The following is a 21,263-nucleotide window of genomic DNA, read 5'->3' as shown; positions in this document are numbered from 1 at the left end:
CAGTGTTTTGCTCATGGAAAGGCCCTACATGGTCATGCAGAAAGACTATTAGTAAGTCCAACACCGAAGTTGTGACTGGAATTCACTGAGGTTCCAAAACAATCAATACATCAGATAGATTACTTATTCTGCATTTTCAGCCTGCAAAATTGTTCTTATATAATCAGCTAGAACTCTAGAACTTGTGTTTACAGGAAGTACATGGAGGCTTTGGAGAGGGTGCAGGACAGGTTTACCAGGATGTTGCCAGGACTAGAATGTATTAATAATAAGAGGATGGACAGACAGATTGTTTTCTCTGGAGCATCAGACGCAAGAGGGGAGACCTGATACAAGTATGTAGGATTATGAGAGGCATAAATTAGATAGATAGCCAGAGTCCTCTCCCCCACCCCCAGTGGATATTGCCAAATACTACAGGGTATTAAAAGGTTTTTAAAGGTTTACAGGGCATGATCTTTTTGTTTTACAAAGAGAATGTCAGGGAAGTGGTAGAAGTAGATATTATTATAATGTTAAAGAAGCATTTAGACAGGCAGAAAACAGGAGGAGATAGGTCATGTGGGATTAGTTAAAAGTGGCAATATCAGCACAGTCATTTAGGGCCAAAAGGCTCATTCCGGTGTTCTAGCACTATGTAATTAAATTTAAACATTGAATCAATCAATGACCATTGGATTCATTAAAAATGTATAACTCCAATCCAGTTAACGTGGTAAAAAAAATAAAATGACATCAGTACAGGATACTTATGTGTAATTCTTAAGATTTTATTTAGAGATGCAGCACGGAACAGATATTTCCGGCTTAACCAGCCGTACTGCCCAGCAACCCACCTATTTAACAATTTACAATGACCAAGTAACCTACTAACTGCTACATCTTTAATCTGTGGGAGGAAACCAGAGCACCCAGAGAATGTACAAACCCTTTACAGATGGCGCAAGAATTGAATCCCAAATGCCAGAATGCCCCGAGCTGGAAAAGCATCACACCAACCACATACTGCGGTAATGTATCTTAGAAAATTCATCCATATAAAAGAACATTAATCCTAGTTGTCAATAAAATTACAAACTAAACTGGGAATTTATGAACACTTAGTTTTAACTATTAGCTTTCAGGCAGTTAATAATTTCAGTGAAGTGTAGAAGTTACTTTTAAAATTAAATCTAAAGAGTTTTTATTTATTCTAGTTACCTCTGGATCTTTGTTCCATTGCACTACATATTCCCAACAGCAATGTGCATGAAGAACATCAGCTTCTAGACTGTATGGAAATCGCTCATAGGTCAACTGGAGAAACTCTGAAAGAATAGAAAACATTAAATGAGACCATCCGTAACTGTACAAATATCCACCTCCATTTCCATCAGCACAACTCCATCTCTTCCATATATCAGAACCACACCATAAACCAAACCCCAGAATGGAACCAAACATGCAGATCAAAATGCACAGGTATGCTAATCTCCAGAACCCACATGCCTAGACTTTTTACTGGGAAAAAGTGAAGTATTATCTTCAGGCTCCTCTTACCTAATATCTGTTCCAAGCCGAGCTCTCTGCATTTCTCATAGAAGAGAATGTTGTGTTCTTCTTCCATTGGCTCTTCGGCACTTCCCAATCTTCTGGACTGATGCGCCTGTTTCAGAATACTTGGAGTAAGATCCAGTTTGAATATCCATTTTGCCACACCGTCAGCAACAACCCCTGGGGTATACGTACAGATACAGATAATTAAGTACAGTAGGTTATAGAACATTAAGTTAAGCATAAACACAAGAAATTCTGCAAATGCTGGAAATCCAAAGCAGCACATACAAAATGCTGGAGGAACTCAGCAGCTCAGACAGCATCAGTCCTGAAGAAGGGTCTCGCCCAAAACGTCATTCCCATGGATGCTGTCTGACTAGCATTTTGTGTGTGTCACATTAAGTTAAAGCCTATTTCACAAACAACGCACTTGTTAATTCTGGCCTGAGATGACATGCAGAGCAATAACAGTAGATTAGAAGGGCAAATATGCAGTTAGGGTATGTGGGAAATTTAATAGGGCAATTACAACAAGGATTTCAATACATGCACGTTAACTAAGATAAAGATATCGCAAAAGGAATGTATCTTTAGTAGTATGTTGAGTTGGCTATATATTCAAGGACATTTTATTTTTAGAAATAGCATTTGGCAAGCTCTAAAGGAGAAGAGTCATTCATAATCAGGTTTAGGGATAACTGCTGGAATAAATGGTCATTTGGATGGTGATAATAATTCAGCTATATCTAGCATAATTACTAAAATAGACTCAGCGAGCTAGGCCCTTTCTCTCTAGTGTGAAAGATGAGAGGTCACTTGATCGGAGGCATACAAGGTAATAAGAGGCACAGATCGAGTGGATAGCCAAAGACACTTTTCCCAGGGCAGAAATGGCTAATGCAAGGGTGCATAATATTAAGGTGATTATAGGAAAGTATGCGGAGAGTGTCAGAGACAAGTTCATCTACACAGATAGTGGTGAATGCATGAAATGCACTGCCAAGGGTGATGGTAGAGGCAGATACATTAGGGGCACTTAAGAAACTTTTAGATAGACGTATCAATGATCGAAAAATGGAGGGCTCTGCAGTTGGGGAACTGATCCTAGAGTAGAGTAAAAGGCTTGCAAGGCATTGTCAGCCAAAGGGCCTGTACTGTCCTATAATGTTCTATGATTTATGTAGAAATACAGGAAAAAAAGAATTAAAATTCTAAATTTAGGCAAGGTCAAACTCAATTTGGTTGAGATGTAATGTAACAAAATTAGACAGGAAATGGCTGCATGAAGTGAAATTAGTACACAGCAGTGGAATGTATTAAAACAGGGGCTCTCAACTTTTAATATGCCATGGACTCTGTGTTTGGAAATACAAGACATGAGTATAGCTCTAAATTAATATCTTGTATTTGATTTCACAAAAGATATTTTTGTTACAGAGGAATAGTGTGAACTATTAAAAATGATATTAAGAAATTTTGCATCTTTACAATAGGATGAATTGCCAGCTTCAGGTAGAATGATTCTCAACTTTTGAAATGGTGGCAAAAAATTGCAGCAGCTCTCTCATATTCTTATCCTCTTTGCCTACAGGCATGAACGACAAGGGGATTATCAGCTACAATTGTTTAAAATTATATCTGTTAACCTATATTCATAATATACTAATTATCTGCAAAAGCCTCTCATGTACAGTATAAATATTAGGGTTCAGTGGGTCTGGATGAAGTCATTTATATCTATTTAATCTGTCAGTGGGTTTGGAGTATTTTGTGGAGGTGATAGTAGTGGTGCACCTGCAATGCTCTGAGGAGTCCATCACAGGTAACTCATGTTTTATAGTTTCATAGGATTGGGTCACTCCTGCACAGTACACAGTACATGTGGCTTTGCACTGGGAATTTGATGTCTTGGTCTTCAAATATTCTTTATATGACCAACTGCTGCCATGGCATACTTAGGTGATGGCAAATTTCATCACCAGTGACATCTTCTTCGAGATGTGCTCCAATATATGGGAAAAGGACTCACCTGTTCCAGGATCTCATTATTGATCTATATTGTTGGAGGACATTGCTGCACAGTGGAAACAGCTTGGTTGAGAACTTCAATTTCGCTAATAAAAACATAGAAAACCTACATCCCTTCGGCCCACAATGCTATGCCGAGAATGTACTTACTTTAGAAATTATCTCAGGTTACCCATAGCCCTCTATTTTTCTAAGCTCCATGTACCTATCCAGGAGTCACTTAAAAGACCCAATTGCATCCGCCTGCACCACAGTCACCATTCCACACACTCACCACTCCCTGTGTAAAAAAACTTTCTCATGTTAGCCATTTCAGCCCAGGGAAAAAAGCTTCTGACTATCCACACGATCAATGCCTCTCATCATCTTATACACCTCTATCGGGTCTCCTCTTATCTTCCATCGCTCCAAGGAGAAAAGGCCAAGTTCACTCAACCTATTCTCATAAGGCACACTCTCCAATTCAGGCAACATCCTTGTAAATCTCCTCTATACCCTTTGTATAGTTTCCACATCCTTCCTGTAGTGAGGCGACCAGAACTGAGCACAGTACTCCAAGTGGGGTCTGACCAGAGTCCTATATAGCTATAACATTACTTCTCAGTTCTTGAACTCAATCTCACAGTTGATGAAGGCCAATGCACCATATGCCTTCTTAACCAGAGTCAACCTGCGCAGCTGTTTTGAGTGTCCTATGGACACGCGCCCCAAGATCCCTCTGATCCTCCACACTGCCAAGAGTTTTACCATTAATACCATATTCTGCCATCATATTTGACCTACCAGAATGTTTAATGCATGGCTCTTTTTCCTCATATGCAACAGGAAATGAATCAACAACGTGGACCTTTGCCTTCCAGCATGCACACCCACAAATATTTCAGCACAACCACTCAATGCCAGAAGTTAATGTCAATTGAATTTGACCTGCAGTTCAGCAGAAACTTTGCAGTACTGCAGTGAGAAAGACTGAGGAAGATAAAACTCCAATGATGTGGCTTAACAGTTTTCAATTGACTAGTGGTCTTTTGATTCCTTGTTGATAAATAATTTTCTGATAAACTGGGTTAACAAAATAAAATGACGAACCTCATGCTTGCATTTCAGTTTAAAATGTGCTAAGTAGAATTTCCTCGGAGTATCATATTTTTTGAACTGACACCCAGAGAACTGAAAATCTTCAGTCAATGAGTGCACTCAAGGAAGAGGTAAATAGATTATTATGCACTACAGAAATAAAATAATTTGGCGAGAGAACTAGAAATTGTAGAAGTTTAACCGTTATTTTCCTATTTAAGAGTGGAGCGGGCATTATGCACTATATGACCAGTTCTTGCTCCTGTAAGAATAAATTAGTTTAAGAAAATAATTGTTATAAATATTTGATTTTGTTTGGGAAAAAAACATTAGAGTAATGAGGTAACAAACATAATTACAATACTGACAATCCAAATTGGCAGGAAAGTACAGTAACAAAAAAAGCCAAACTGTATCAAGGCACACTAATTGAAAAATATGCCAAGAAAACAAATAACAACTGGAATTTTTGCAGCAGTGTAGAATGGTTCAGAGAACATACATACACAAAAATCCAACCGGACTTGAAAGGACTAAGGAAGGAAATGGGAGAATATTTCCATGATCTATGCTCTTAGAGACAATCCTACGAGTTTGCTTCAGCTTAGTGGTATTATTACAGTACCTGAACCACCATCATCATGCACTAACTTTTATTCTTCTGCTTCTCAAAACAATCCAATAAACAATTCGGGCAGTATTGCCATTGCCAGAATAAGGTGCTCCCACAACCTTGGGAAGATTTGTGGATCCTCACAGAAAAAGTTTTACAAACACATGCAAATAAAAAGACTCTTACCTCGACCACCCTCCAATAGTTTTTTAACAGAAAAACAGGGAAGTAGTTCAGAATGACAGCAGGGTGGTTTATTCCCTTTGCTCAGCAAAAGTGTTTGGAGAACCAGGCAATCCTCAAGCTGTCTCAGCAGTGTATTCCAGTGTTCCATATCAAGAGACAATGCTTCCCAAGAATCAGTCATTCCATCTGAACCTTCAATTTCTTTCAGCTAAAAAACCAAGAAATACAAAGTCTCATCTAGATTAGCATAAAACAGGAAAAGAAAACAAATAACCAACTACCTTCAAGAAAGGGGGAAAGAAGAATGACTGCAGCCCACTGAACGTGCCCAATTTAATGAGAAGTATCAACTGCCCCTTCCCTAAAATCCAATATTCATGCATCCAGCTGTTCATGTTTTGGAGGTAATTTTCTTAACTTATCCCACCGCTCTTATACCCACCCCTCCTGCAACACTCTTCTTCCTTTAGATGCAGACTTAAATATATATGATTAAATTTTTCTTCATTTGATCTCTACTAAATCCAGATTCCTGACTGGACCATATCTAATGTAATTTGTCCAGGAGATGCGATTTGTTTCTATCTTTAATGACAATGAGCTAAATTTTAAAATCAGAAGTGAATGTAATTCCCACATTTAATATACCGAGGAATTCTGCGGATTAACCAGAGGGCACCAAAAGGATTATGTGCTTAAACATTAGTACAAAGTTGCCAAGAGAAGTGTGAAACTGGAAGATCGGGAAAACTTCAAAAAGCAACGAAGAACCACTGAGCGAACAATAAAGAAAGGATAGATAGATAGATAGATAGATACTTTATTCATCCCCATGGGGAAATTCAACATTTTTTCCAATGTCCCATACACTTGTTGTAGCAAAACTAATTACATACAATACTTAACTCAGTAAAAATATGATATGCATCTAAATCACTCTCTCAAAAAGCATTAATAATAGCTTTAAAAAGTTCTTAAGTAGTTTACTTAAATACATTAAATACAATCAACCCCGGCACTTTAACATATCTTACTCCTGGCGGTTGAATTGTAAAGCCTAATAGCATTGGGGAGTATTGACCTCTTCATCCTGTCTGAGGAGCATTGCATCGATAGCAATTACTTACGAAAATAAACTAGTACAAAATATAAAACTGATAGTAGAAGTATTTATAATTATATAAAGCGGAAAAGGGTGGCTAAAGTTACCATAGGTCCCTTGGAGGATGAGAAGGGGGAATTGATATTGGATAATGAAGAAATGGGAGAGGCTTTGAATGACTATTTTGTGTCAGTCTTCATGGTGGAGGACAATGTCTAACATATCAAAAAGAGATGTTATGGATGCAATGGGAGGCGAGGACCCCGACACAATAGCTATCACTAAAGAGGTAGTGCTGAGCAAACTTGTGGGCCTGAAGATAGATAAATCACCTGGTCCTGATTGAATGCATCCCAGGGTACTGAAAGAAACAGCAGAAGTTATAGTAGAGGCTTTGGTGATAATTTACCAAAATTCTCCGGACTCTGGGCAGTTCCCGGCAGATTGGAAGATGTGTCACACCACCGTTCAAAAAAGGATGTTGGCAAAAGGCAGCTAACTATAGGCCAGTTAGTTTAACATCTGTAATTGGGAAAATGCTTGAAGCTATCACTAAAGAAGAAAGAGCAAGGCATCTGGAAAGAAATGGATCCATCAGGCAGATGCAGCATAGATTCAGCAAAGGCAGGTCCTGCTTGTCAAATCTTACTGGAGCTCTTTGAGGATATAACGTGCGCAGTGGATAGAGGGGAACAGATGGATGTTATTTACTTGGGTTTCCAGAAGGTGCTGCATAAAAGACTAATCCATAAGATAAGGATGCATAGAGTTGGGGGTGATGTATTAGCATGGACAGAGGATTGGTTAACTCATAGAAAGCAGAGAGTTGGCATACATGGGGTTCTGGTTAGCAATCACTGGTGAGCGGTGAGCTGCAGAGGTCAGAGCTGGCCCTGCAACTGTTCAGAATATACATCAATGATCTGGAAGAGGGGACAGAGTATTGTGTATCTCTGTTTGCTGATGAAACTAAATTGAGTGAAAAAGCAAATTGTGCAGAAGATATGGAGAGTCTGCAGAGAGATCTAGATAGTTTGAGTGAGTGGGCAGGGGTCTGGCAAATAGAGTACGATGTTGGTAAATGCAAGCTCATCTCTTTGGAAGATAAAATGAAAGAGCAGATTATGATTTAATTGCAGCATCCTGCTGTTCAGATGGATTGGGGAGTGCTTGTGCACGAATCACAGAAGGTTGGTTTGCAGGTGCCACCAGCTATCAAGAAAGCAAATGGAATGTTGGCTTTCATTGCTAGAGGGGCTGAATTTAAGAGAAGGAGATTATGCTATAGCTGTACAGGGTACTGGTGAGGCTGCACCTGGAGCAGTGTGTGCAGTTTTGGTCTCCTTACTTGAGGAAGAATATACTGGCTTTGGCGGCAATGCAGAGGAGTTTCACCAGGTTGATTCCAGAGATGAAGGGGTTAGACTATAAGGAGAGATTGGGTCACCTGGGACTGTACATGCTGGAATTCAGAAGAATGAGAGGAGATCCTATAGAAACATATAAAATCATGAAAGGGATTGATAAGATAAAAGGCAGAAAAGTTGTTTCCACTGGTAAGTGCATATAGAAAGAGGGGACATAGCCTCAAGATTCAGGGCAGAAGATTTAGGACGGAGATGAAGAGAAACTGCTTTTACCAGAGTGCTGAATCAGTGGAATTCTCTGCCCAATGAAGCAGTGGAGGCGACCTCAGTAAATATATTTAAGACCAGGTTGGATAGATTTTTGCATAGTAAGGGAATTAAGGGTTCTGGGGAAAAGGCAGGTAGGTAGAGATGAGTCCATGGCCAGATCAGACATGATCTTACTGAATGGCAGAGCAGGCTCGATGGGCCAGATGGCCGACTCTTGCTCCTATTTCTTATGTTTTTACGCTAGTACAATCAATATGTATCTGTGTGGATCTATTAAAGTGGTGAGCAATATTACTCACATCTTTCTCAGCCAGACTGTTTGTTACACTTATAGATACACTTCTTCCAACAAGTGCAGCTAATAATGCAGCGCCAATGTTTTCTGCTTGCGCACATGCAGTACGCATTTGCTGCCACCAAGGTGATACCGACTGAAGATCCCATGAAATATCAATAGCACCTGTAGGAAAACAAGAATTTCAAATTGGATTAAATGACACTTACAGCTTAGCAATAAGGATGCATTGCCAGGAATGAACATACTAACAGAAACAGCACCTAAAGGGGTCAGTATAATATTAGAAATAGAGAGATACATTCCCCACTATGCCAGGAATCGGGTATGATTTTCAGTCCTCACTATTAGTCAGGACCTGATATGAATACTGCAATGAACTACCCAAGATTCTCAACTTATCATGATGATAATTAAATTAACACATATTTTAAAAATCTGTTTTTGTGTTATTTGGCAAAATTTATCACTGGATCATTGACTCTGCCCCTTTGCTGTATCATATGATCACCTGGGTTGTGCAAGTGAAGCCTATGCAAGATTAAAGAAAAGAGTCTTTGAAGACTGTGACCTACAGGTCCAAACAAAACTTTTGGTCTGTAGAGAAGCTGTCCTTCCCACGTGACTGTATGGAACTGAATTATGGACCACCTAGAGCAGACACCTGAAAGCCCTGAAACAATACCACCAAAGAACCTTACAAAGAAGACTTTGAGGATCAGATAGAAGGACAGATGCACTAGCACCAGTGTACTAGACGAGGCCAATATGAATGGTACCTCCACCACAATAAAGCAACATCAAATCCGATGGTCATGTCATTCAGATGCTACATGATAGGTTCTTCACCAGAATCAATAACTTTGACATTATAATCCACAATGATATCACAAATAACCAATACAGCAACTCCCTATTTCCAGGCACTTCACCTTTCATTTTGATTAAGTGTGATAGCGTAATATGGAGGTAGCTAATTGATTCCTGGTTCTTGAGGATTTCCTTCTCCCTGAAGAGCCACATAGAAAGAAGCAGAGACTAGACAGAGAATAAAGAAAAAGAATAATTAAAACTGTTTTCTTGCCAAATTCAATACATGCATTAAAATGTTAAATATATGTAATAAATCTTGAAATTTCATTATATTCCAATATCAGCAAACAAATCACATTGTAACCAGTGAAGTAAATGTCAAAGAAGATATTTATTAATTTGAAATTATTAAGTGGAAAAAAATTAGGCTATTAAAATAAAGGCATTGAACAACTCATGTCAGACACATATCAATCCATTCAAAATGGTCAAGACCTGAAGTGTAATTGACACAAGGCATCTTTATTAACAGACTTCCCATCACCAAACATGACAGAATGCATGCCTTTCAATCATTATATTGATTCCTTTAAACAGCACTAAGTAAGTTTATTTTGGTTCTATAAATATTCAATTTTAACAATAGTGCAATGATGCTTGAGTGATAGAACTCTGTGTCCAGTACAATGTTTCACAACTTTTGAACATTAGTGAATTCTAAACAGTCACTATCCAGACATGGGCAGCACAGTGTTACAGCTAGGAGAGCTGCTGCCTCAGAGTGCCAAAGACCCAGGTTAGAGAGTCATTGAGAGATACAGCATAGAAACAGGTCCTTTAGCTCAACAGACACACAAGTAATCACAGGGAGAAAATGCAAACTCCACACAGACAACATCTAAGATCAGGATTGAACCTGAGTATGCAAGGAGACCATGTTCTTGTACATCTCAGAAAGCCATTATGCAGATGAAACAAGCAATCAGAAACGTAAGAGGCATGTTGGCCTTTACTATGAGTGGCTTTGAATGCAGCAAGATGTCTTAATGCAATTATGTAGGTTTGAGTGAAAGTACACTTTCTGGTATATACTTAAATTATATTCACGTCATAGAGGGAGTACACTGAACTAGTTCCAAACACAGCAGTTTGCCTAATGATGAGAGATTGCTAAGATCTGGTCTATATGATCATGAAAGGAGTTTTCACTGAAACTTACAAAATTCTTAAATTCTAAAGGGTTGACAGGAGGATAAATGACTTCTCTGGCTGAGGAGTCTAGAACCAAGTGTAACAATTGAAAGTAAGGAGTAGGGTATTTAAGCCCAAAATTAGAAGAATTTTCTATATACAGAGGGTGCCGAATCTCCAAAGTCAGCAGAGGCTAGATCATTCTGGTTGTTCAAAACTGATCATTAGCTTTCTGAATTTTGAGGGAACCTAGGGATGGAGCAGAGAAAAGTATTGAAGTAGAAGATTGACCATGGTCTTAATGAATAGCAGGTTAGAATCAATAGCCACTTTGGTCTACTGCTTCAATTTCTTTTATGCATTTGATGTTTCCTTAATGGTTCCCTCACTATGAACATTAACTCTTCAACTGAAGTTTCACTGTTAAGGTGTGGACAGCAATTTCCCTTGCATGTAAATACAGGTTATGAAGCTGGATTAATATCCTGCAACTTTACTTGATGATGCTTGTATTTTATGTTAACTCTGATTGGTTGTTTCCCTTTGGAAACTGTATAGACTACCTGATCTCAATTGTTTTGTTGTTTTGTGTGGCACTCGCACATTCACCTCACAGATGCAAGGGATTCTTCAGGGTCCTCTTGGTTTCTCTCACAATTCCATAGATGTACAAGTTGATAGGTTAACTGCCCACTATAAATAGTCTCTAGAGTGTAGTTAAATAGTAAAATCTGGAAGTAGATGATGAGTAGATGTTACCAGAATTAAGCATGGTATTAATGTAGGATTAGTACAAAAAGGTGGTTGACTGGCAGTGTGGACTCAGTATGCCAATTTCTTTATGCTTTATGCTGAATTTCCCTATGACTCTATGACAAGACCCACAATATTGCTGTGAAAAATATACAAACAATTCATCACTTCAAAATAATTGCTCTGTTTACTTCATAATTTTTAGTATAAAGCAACTGATTCTTTTAGATGCATGCCTCCAAATTACAGTTTTTACTTGCTGTAACAAAGAGTGGACCACTCTCCATGCATTGGAACAGACTGTGTTAAAATTTCCAAATACAATGCACCCACCATTTTCATTTGCAAAATTAATTACTGGAACATTTTTCAGGAATGCACCCCTTTCCCTAAACAAGGAACTGTTGTACAAGTACCTTCATACTTGAACTAAAAGGGTGGAGGCAAATAAATCTAAATGTATACCAATTGAAGTAAAACTGTTTATTTCTAATATGTGATCGGTATGTAGCCATATCAGATCTATTTAGCTCAGGGGTGTCAAACTCATTTTGGGTCACGGGCCGGATTGAGCAAAATGCAGCTTCATGCGGGCCGGATCAGTCGGACGCGTGCGAACGCAGCTTTTGTTGCCTCCGTTTTTTCAGCCTGCTCTCATGTGTCTCAGTCTCTGCTATAACTACAAAGTGTTTCACTTTACAAATTCCATTTCTTATGAAGAAGACTGCCGAGCAAGACTGCCGAATAAACACTAAAAACCCTGAAAACCTGGTACCTGAATAAACTCAGCATTAGCCATATCATACGCCATAGGCGCTTCGATTACTGGGGCCAGCTTTAATAGTAATTAGATATTATCTCGCGGGCCAAAGATAATTCCACCGCGGGCCGGATTTGGCCCGTGGGCCTTGAGTTTGACATATATGATTTAGCTTATGCAACTATGAATTAAAAGCATACCAAAAGTTGCTGAGGCCTCGCTCCTGCAGATTCCAGCAAACGGCACATTTCCTCCACAGAACTTTTCCCACATATACATTTCCAGAAAAAGAAATTGCCTACAATAACGCAGGAAATGCAAAACAGCTTTTAAGTATCTTTTCATTCTGTTGAACTTTATATTTTTAGCTATTCATCACAGACATCCATTCATAATAAGCTAACAGCAATAAAAAAACGTCATCATGTGCTGAATATAATAGAAAAATATCTTTTCCCATAATGCATCTAAATATACTACTGTCATGACCTCAGCCCCCTCCTTCAAGAGAATCGCAAGATCGCTATTAATTCGGGTCTTGGACCCTGGAAATGAGAGACAATGCCCCGGAGTTGACCATTGTTCTTAGAGGCACCTGTGTGAATTGCAACTCAATAGTACGTGCCAGCTATCAGGGACATGGACACCCTCGGGCAACGTGGTGTGGGGATGGCCTCACCCTACCTTGATTGACATTTACAAATCTGCCAGCCATGATAAAAAGGAGACTGCTGGAGGCGGTACTCCAGCGACGCACTAGACGGACACCATCGCTCATTCCTCTCGTAATAACGGGAAGCTGCTCGGAAGCCACGTGTGATTCGGATCCCCTAGCTAGGGAATCGAGTGGCTAATAACCCCGAAAAGGAGTTCGGACTGACAACGAGGAACTCCCGTTCTCGATCTCACGCTTTGAGTCCAGAAGGCTGGCAAGTTTATTTTCTCTCTCCAACCCGTGAACACGCAGCGGTCCCTCAAGCGGCAAAAAGCCTCCATGAACTGGCGAGACTTTTATATTTCAATTGGACAAATCGTTTAACCCCTAGACAACGATAGAGCTCATTTTTGATTGATTATTACTACACCTGTGCTTTAGATTGAGTTTTGACAATGTATATGATCTGAATGTTTTGTATTAACCATACGTTTGTGCCCCTTTATAAATAAAACGTTTGAAAATAGTAGCACCAGGCTTCAGGGACCTATCTATCTTTGCTGGTAAGTCACCCGGTTACTGGGGAACGTAACACTACAAAAGCAAATGCCAGCTAAACTTTGTGGGCATTTAAATCAGCTGCTGAGATGATGACAATAGGTAATGCAGTCAGAGCCAGTTTCTAACTTAACTGCAAAGTTGTTCAATATCTAAATAATCATTACTTTGTGATTCATTAAATATATTTGTCAAGATTCATATTTAAAATTTGAAAAATTGGCATTTTCTTGTTTTAGAATGACATTGTGGCCTTTTCTCTTCAAAGATATTGACAAACAATATTTTAAGAGAGAAAAAGCTCATTTCAGGTCTATCCAGCTTGGGGATTTATATTAATTGAAATCTAAAAGAGAACAGAAAGACAGTAAATCATGCAGTTGTGAAACTGGCCCTTCAGCCATGTCTGCGCCAGCAATCAAGTACTTATCCATACCAAGCCCATTTGGTTTATACGTTCTGTGCCATGGCATTTTGAAAAATCATCCATTATCTCCCATCAGGTAGCATGATGTAAATTGTTTGAGTATTACACATTATAATGGCTTTGTTGCCAGCCACTTGTTAGGATTTACATAAAACCTTGCTGCATCTAACACAATACATTGCAGCAAACAGACTAAAAGCAAAGCTTTTATATGCAGTAGAAAATATTCAATGATTAATGTATGTTGTGGCAAGCCACTCGCCAGAAACATTTTCTGCGTAGCTGAATACCAGAAAAAATTACATTTGTATGACACTAGAATCAACTTTACAATACATACCCAAAGCAACATATTCTTCTTCACCTACTTTCTTCACATTAACTGTATCTTTTTCATATTCAAGATATTCCAAGAACATCTGGATTGGAAGATTATAGTTTTCATCTTCCTCAAATTGAACTGTATTTTTGGTATTTCCTTGTCTATAATTATCCAGAAGTGTTTGAATTTTTTCACATTCCCTTTCTTCTAGTCTTAGCAAAGAAGCCAATTCCTTTGCAATAAAGAAAAAATGCATGTAACAAATAGATGCAAAAAAACTATGTACAAGCTTAGTTTATCAAGAGAGTTCCAATGATGAGATTTTTTAATAATAAAGGCAAATATCCACAAGGAAAAATACATTGTGGCAAGATATATTAGAATGAAGGTTAAAATGAGGGTAGAACAGCTTGTTTTAAATTAACCACAGAAAAACTAATGACATTTTAAAAATAAATTTCCCATTGTCTGTTCATATTTAAATACTGAAAGCAAAAATAATGTCTTACATTGCTGATTGTAGCACCATTCTGCTCCACATTTTCAAAGTTGAGTTTGCTTACACATGTATAAAGGTGAAGCAATTTCAGCTGGCTGAGGCAAAACTGCAACAATCCTTCATCAACGCTTTCAGGGTCTAACAGAAGCACAAGAGGGAAGTTCAATTCAATACAACAACCAGCTACAAAGACAAATATTTTGCTGGCAATTTTACTCTCCTTTTGTTCTAATAAAAAATGCAAATGAATATCTATGGTTCTATTTCCTAACCAGAATCCAACAACCTCTGTTGCAAGAGCATTAGGTACAATCATTATCAGGCTTTGATTCAATTTGCTCCCCAAAATCAACTTACTTTCCATTTTCACCTTCCCTGCACCAAGGCCTGAACACCACTTATCAGTTATTGAATGATTATAGCTTTATAATAAAGTGTATTCACAAAGATAAAATGTTTTAAAATATCAACACAGGAATGTACAGAAAACAAGACTAGAACTGAAAGTGAAATACTAAATGGAGGTTCAAATGCAAATGACATAAAATTAAGAGTCTGAGAAGGGTTTTACAGCTGGGGACGAGACAGATAAACAATAGCTCGGGTATGGATTACAGGCAAGTACAGCTGATAAAGGCACTGGCACTGCTGCTGAATGAGAATCAAACACCCGGAAGATGTACTACTAGATAGAGAATGCTGGGATTCCAAGTTTAGTAAATATATCAAAAAGCCATTATAGAACATAGGTTAGTAGAACAGATAAAGGCATTTTGGCACAGCATGTTGTATCAAATTGATCGAAGTGTTGAATATAGCTATACAAAACTTCAGTTAGACTGCACTTATAGTATAGTATTCAATTTTAGTTCATAAGACCATAAGACATAGGAGCAGAATTAGGCCATCTGGCCCATCGAGTCTGCTCCGCCATTCAATCGTGGTTGATTCATTTCCTCTCTCCTCCTCAACCCCAGTTCCCGGCCTTCTCCACAGCTGCATGTGGCAACAAATTCCACAAACTCACCACCCTTTGGCTAAAGAAATTTCTCTGCATCTCTGTTTTGAAAGGGTGCCCCTCTATCCTGAGGCAGTGCCCTCTTGTCCTAGACTCTCCCATCATGGGAAACATCTTTTCCACAGCTACTCTGTCTAGGCCTTTCAACATTCGAAAGATTTCAATGAGATCCCTGCTCATCCATCTGAATTCCAGCGAGTGCAGACCCATCAAATGTTCCTTGTATGATAACCCTTTCATTCCTGGAATCATCTTTGTGAACCTCTTCTGGACCAGGACATCTTTTCGAAGACGAGAGGCCCAAAACTGTTCACAATACTCAAGGTGAGGGCCACTAGTGCCTTATAAAGCCTCAGCATCACATCTTTGCTCTTGTATTCTAGACCTATTCAAATGAACGCTAACATGGCATTTGCCTTCCTCACCACCGACTTTGAAGTTATCTCCTCTGGTTCAGGAGCTTGATGGTTCAGGGGTAAAAACTGTTCATGAACCTGGTGGTGTGAGTCCTGAGGTTCCTGTACTTTCTCCCTGACGACAGCAACAAGAAGAAATCATGAGGTCTCTGATGACGGATGCTGGTTTCCTACAACAGCATTCCATGTAGATGTACTCAATGATGGGGAGGGCTGTACCCGTAATGATGCTGTATCCACTACTTTTGCAGGATTATCTGTTCAAGCACCTTGGTGTTTCATACCAGGCTAATATGCAGCCTATCAATATACTCTCCACCACACTTCTATAGAAGTTAGAGACGTCATGCTGAATCTTCACAAACTCTTAAAGTAGTAGAGGTGGTGCCATGCTTTCCTTGTAATTGCACTTGCGTGCTAGGCCCAGAATAGGATCTCTGAAATGATAACACCAAGGAATTTAAAGTTGTTGACCCTCTCCACTTCTGATCGCCTGATGAGGACTGGCTCATAGATCTTCAGTTTCCTCCTCTTGAACTCAATAATCAGCTCCTTTGTCTTCATACTGAGTAAGAGGTTGTTGTTGTGGCACCACTCAGCCAGATTTCCAATCTCCTTTTGATTCAGCCTACAACAGTGGTGTTGTCAGCAAACTTAAATACAGCTTTGGAATTGTGCTTAGCCACACAGTCGTAAATGTACAGCAAGTAGAGCAGGGGGCTAAGCACACTGCCTTGTGGTGCATCTGCACTGATCGGAAATGTGGAGGAGAAGCTGTTGCCAATTCGAAATTACTGGGGTCTCCAAACGAGGAAATCGAGGATCCAAACACACAAGGAGGTATTGAGACAAATGTCTTAAACCCTATTGATGAGTTTTGAGGAGATGATGGTATTGAATGCTGAGTTGTTGTTGATAAGGAGGCATAATGGTGTCTGCATCTTTGCTGTCCTTAAGTTCCAAGGTTGAGTGATGAGCCAATGAAATGGCATTATGTTGTGGACCATTTGTGCCAGTAGGCAAATTGGAGCAGATCCAACTCCCTCCTCACGCAAGAGCTGATGTTTCATCACCAACCTCTCAAAACTTTTCATCACTGTGGATATAGGTGCTACTGCATGATAGTCATTGAGACAGATTACCATGATCTTCTTAACCATCAGTATAATTCAAGCCTGCTTAAAGCAGGTGGGTACCTCAGACTACTGAAGCTAGACGTTAAAGATCTCAATGAACACTCCAGCCAGTTGATCAGCACAGGTCTTCAGTACTCAGAGAAGCACCCTATTTGGGCCGGATGCTTTCTGCGGGTTCCCCCACCTGAAGGATGCTGTCACGACAGCCTCGGAGACTGAAATCACAAGATCAGTAGGGTCTGTGGGAGTCTGTGATGGTTCCTATTTGTTTTGATAGTCAAAGTGAGCATTGAGCTCATCTGGAAGCGAAGCCTTGTTGTCACCTATGTTGCTTAATTTTACTTTATAAGAGGAGATAGCATTCAAGTTCTGCCACACATGTCAAGCATCCTTCATTGATTCAAGTTTAGTCTGGAATTGCCAATTCTCCCATGAGATGGCTTTCCAGAGATCATACTTGGACCTCTTGTAACTTTCTTGGTCGCCAAACTTGAATGCCTCTTATCTGGCCCTCAGATTGGGAATCTCATGGCTCATCCAGGGCTTCTGGATGATTCTGTGAGGATTTTGTGTCTATTCTTATAAAGTACATGACAACCATGGTACATTCATTCAGACTTCTCCAACCACCACAAATGAAAAACCTGTTTTAGTTCTTTCTCCATAAGATTTGAGAACAAAATCAAGCCATTTAGCTCAATGACTGCTTCACCATTCAAACATGGCTGATTTTTTTCCAACCCCACTTAAATCCATTGAGAAAATTTAAATCCATTTACTTAACCAATAAGTGACGTTGAAAGAAAAATCTATGAAGAAATTCATTTAGCAGACAATTAAATATATCAAACATCAATGAAACTTTATGTTTGCTTTATGGGAGACTAATAACTGTACACTTCATGGCCACTTTATTAGCTATCTCCTGTACCTAATAAATAGCCTCTGAATGTATGTTTGTGGTCTTCTGCTGTCCCAGGCCATCCACTTCAAGGTGCAATGTGTTGTGCATTCAGAGATGCTCTTCTGCATACCACTACTGTAATGCGTAATTACTCCAGTCAGCTTGAACCAGTCTGGTCATTCCCCTCTGACCTCTCTCATTAACAAGCCGTTTTCATCCACAAACTGCCGCTCACTGGATTTTTTTTTGAGCAGCATTCTCTGTAAACTCTAGAGACATGCACAAAAATCCTGGGAGATCAGCAGTTTTTGAGATGCCCAAACTAACTCTCTGACACTGACAATTATTCCACGGTCAAAGCCACTTACATGACATTTCTTCTTCATTCTGATGTTTGGTCTAAACAACAGCTGAACCTCTGGACTATGTCTGCATGCTTTATGCATTGAAGTTGCTGCCATATGATTGTCTGATTATATATTTCCATTAATGACCAGGTATAAGAAAGTGGCCTCTGAGTGTATTTACAACGGAGGAGGTCAAGTCTAGGGAAGAGAGTAGACAGTGCAAGCTGCTAATGAACTCAATGTTCACAGCATAAAAGAAACAAAATATGATTGGAAATGCAACTTGTTCAATAATAATAAGGCCAATAGTCAAGAAAGATGCACTTCAATATTCTCTAGTACTTCTGCAAAACAGAGAATATGCTAAGTCTATTTACTTAACACACTTATTCAAATTTGTACTGACCTTGGCTCATTAAGTTGTCCAAAAGAGCCTGGATTAAATTTGTTAAGCAAGATAATGGGATATTTTTACTTGCTAGTAGTCTTTCTAAAGCCTGTGTTTGAAAAAAAATTATTACAACCAGAATAAAAAAAGTTAACAGAATTATTTTTATACTGCAGTTTAATTACCTGCTTTTTCATGGTAGGATATTTAATATCAAGAAGCTGTGTCTTTATCTCTGCTTCCAAATTTTCTGGCAACATAGAATACCAGATTGTAAAACAAATGAAAATTATCATACAAATACACACAGAAATAAATATAGCTGTTAATTTGTGCCTTTTTTCTGCCAACATTTAACCATTAACAGTTCAAAAGTACATATTATGTTAGTATTAGGAATACACAGAAAAATAGTAATATTGTGTGTTTTCAGTGACCAACATGTCAAGAAATTACAGAGCTGTAGATACATCTCAGCCTCCCCACATGGACTCTGTGCACAATTTCCACTGTCTCAGTAAAGCAGCCAATGTAATCAATGTAATCTCTCCCGTCACCCATTGGGCACAAGACACAAAAGTTTGAAAGCTCTAACCACCAAAACAGGCTGTCAGTGGCAAGCTTCTATCCCACCGTTATAAGACTAATGAAGAGTCCCTAGAATGGACTCTTGATCTCACAATCTACCACATTATGGCTTTGCACCTTTATTGTCTCCCTGCACAGCACTTTCTTGGTATTCTGCTGCTGTTATTATAACACTGCATTCCGCATTCTGTTATTGTTTTCCCTTTTACTTCCTCAACACATTGATGCAATGTGATCTTAATAGGTGACATGCAAAATAAAGTTTCTTCTTTTCTCTAGGTACATGCGAACTAATAAACCAATTTATAAATGCAGTAAACCCAGCAAATTGTTCAGTTGCTCTATTGATTTAAAGCATCAATTAATAAGATACTTTTTAAGCTAAAATACATGGATTAATATTCCTGTCATTTTGCAAACGCAAGGACTAAAGCATCTTTATGCTTATGTTCATATCTGTTGTTCTGGAATTTCAGTCTGATAACAGCCTTGGAAGAGCAATGTATTAGTTGTAGTAAACAAATCATTATGTTACTGTGGTTATTGTGAATAGCTATTCTTCACATTGAAAAAAGAAAGATATGATACCCACCAGGATTAGATATTTTGGTCTTCAACAAAGCAGTTAACCGCTTCAATAAATGCATATCTTTTGCTCTTTCACTTTTCTTATCACTAAAGAAAAAAATAGTGCATCAATAGCGTTTTCATTTTTTAAACTTAAGACTCTTAATCCACTAAAAACAAACAGCCTATCTGCATATTGGTACTAATACTGAGATCAATACTGAAACAACTTTAACTTGTTCTGTTCTAAATTGCATGGCTAACCTTCTAGATAGCCAAACATATCAACTATGAATATTCAACACTTGTTATTAGTGGAAAGGCAGCTGGTACAGATTTGCTGGACACTAATTAGGTAAAGGCAATAGCCTGGGGTTTTCTTTCTTCAAAAAAAAACCAAGAAAAGGTCTTTATGATAAAGAGGGGGTTGAAGGTTGTAGGCAAAGAAAAGTTTTTCCCCACTTGGCGTTCAAAACCTGCAGCTATAAACACAAAATAGAAGTGGCTCATGACTTGCCACTTTTAAGTTACCACTGCTGATCTTTTGAAATGTAGATTCCACTTATGTGCTCAATAGTTCCATGCAATTCACCGATGGTATTAGGTCAAGTGCTGCAGTGAAATACTGAAATGATTAATTATTATCTTTCTGAAAAAAAAGTACCTAAGAGCAAGATGGAAGGGAACACTGATGGTTTTCACATTACCATCTACAGGATCAATCAGACAAATCTGGTAGGTTTGTGGCTGCCAACCCTGGCTGGTAACATTGTTCAGTCCCATTATCTTGTATCCAGGATATAACAACCTATAAATAAGGAACATTATTGAGAATCTCAAGAATTATATAGCATCCAGAATACCATTCAGGTTTTTTTATATACAGAATCAAATGATCCACATTTTTCAACAAATGATTTTTCCAGCACTGTACACTTCTGCATTCTTTTATAAACAATAAAATATTCAATTGGAAGCAATTTTTGATATTAATATTCCATGTGAATTTCAAAGTTTGCACATTAAGTATTTGCAATAAATCATCTGGTGTTTTTTTTTAAACAGAATTCAAACCTGAGTTATCATGAATGAATTACATTCAGCTCTTTGTGTCGACTTGATCATTCAACAAGATCATAGCTGATCTTTTGCCTTAGTGTTAATTTTCTTCACCTTATCTCTTAATTCCCAAAATTTACCAACATCTATAGAACCAACATGAATATACATAGTAAAAGAGCTTCCACAATTCTCAAGTAAAGAATTTCAAAAATGCATTATCCTCTTGCTGAAGAAATTCCTTCTGATCATTGAAGAAAAAGAGGTGAGTATAGAAATGTTTAAAATTATGAGGGGTATAATAACGGCCTTTTCCCTTAGGTAGGAGAGACCAGTCAACCTCATCTCTCTCCATTCAACACTTGCCACCCCAGAAGTCAGTCTAGTC

The 21,263-nt window shown here is 38.5% G+C and overlaps 1 protein-coding gene across 2 annotated transcripts in view; it reads right to left on the bottom strand.

Moving 5' to 3' along the window:
- rab3gap2 (RAB3 GTPase activating protein subunit 2 (non-catalytic)) overlaps window positions 1–21,263 on the bottom strand; it is an 88,693-nt gene that overhangs the window by 15,453 nt on the left and 51,977 nt on the right. For both annotated transcript variants that reach the window (XM_073050794.1, XM_073050793.1), the window contains 12 exons: window positions 20,481–20,624; window positions 19,842–19,924; window positions 18,847–18,911; window positions 18,680–18,770; window positions 14,463–14,590; window positions 13,972–14,185; window positions 12,192–12,289; window positions 9,407–9,512; window positions 8,479–8,639; window positions 5,441–5,648; window positions 1,540–1,713; window positions 1,201–1,307 (listed from right to left, as the gene is read on the bottom strand). In XM_073050794.1, the coding sequence (XP_072906895.1) occupies window positions 1,201–1,307; window positions 1,540–1,713; window positions 5,441–5,648; window positions 8,479–8,639; window positions 9,407–9,512; window positions 12,192–12,289; window positions 13,972–14,185; window positions 14,463–14,590; window positions 18,680–18,770; window positions 18,847–18,911; window positions 19,842–19,924; window positions 20,481–20,624 (1,579 nt within the window). The remainder of the gene's footprint in view (window positions 1–1,200; window positions 1,308–1,539; window positions 1,714–5,440; window positions 5,649–8,478; window positions 8,640–9,406; window positions 9,513–12,191; window positions 12,290–13,971; window positions 14,186–14,462; window positions 14,591–18,679; window positions 18,771–18,846; window positions 18,912–19,841; window positions 19,925–20,480; window positions 20,625–21,263) is intronic.

This window comes from Hemitrygon akajei, chromosome 7 (assembly GCF_048418815.1).
Source record: "Hemitrygon akajei chromosome 7, sHemAka1.3, whole genome shotgun sequence".
NCBI lineage: Eukaryota > Metazoa > Chordata > Chondrichthyes > Myliobatiformes > Dasyatidae > Hemitrygon > Hemitrygon akajei.
The sequence above is the reverse complement of the archived record's forward strand: the minus strand, read 5'-3'. Positions and strand labels throughout refer to the sequence as shown.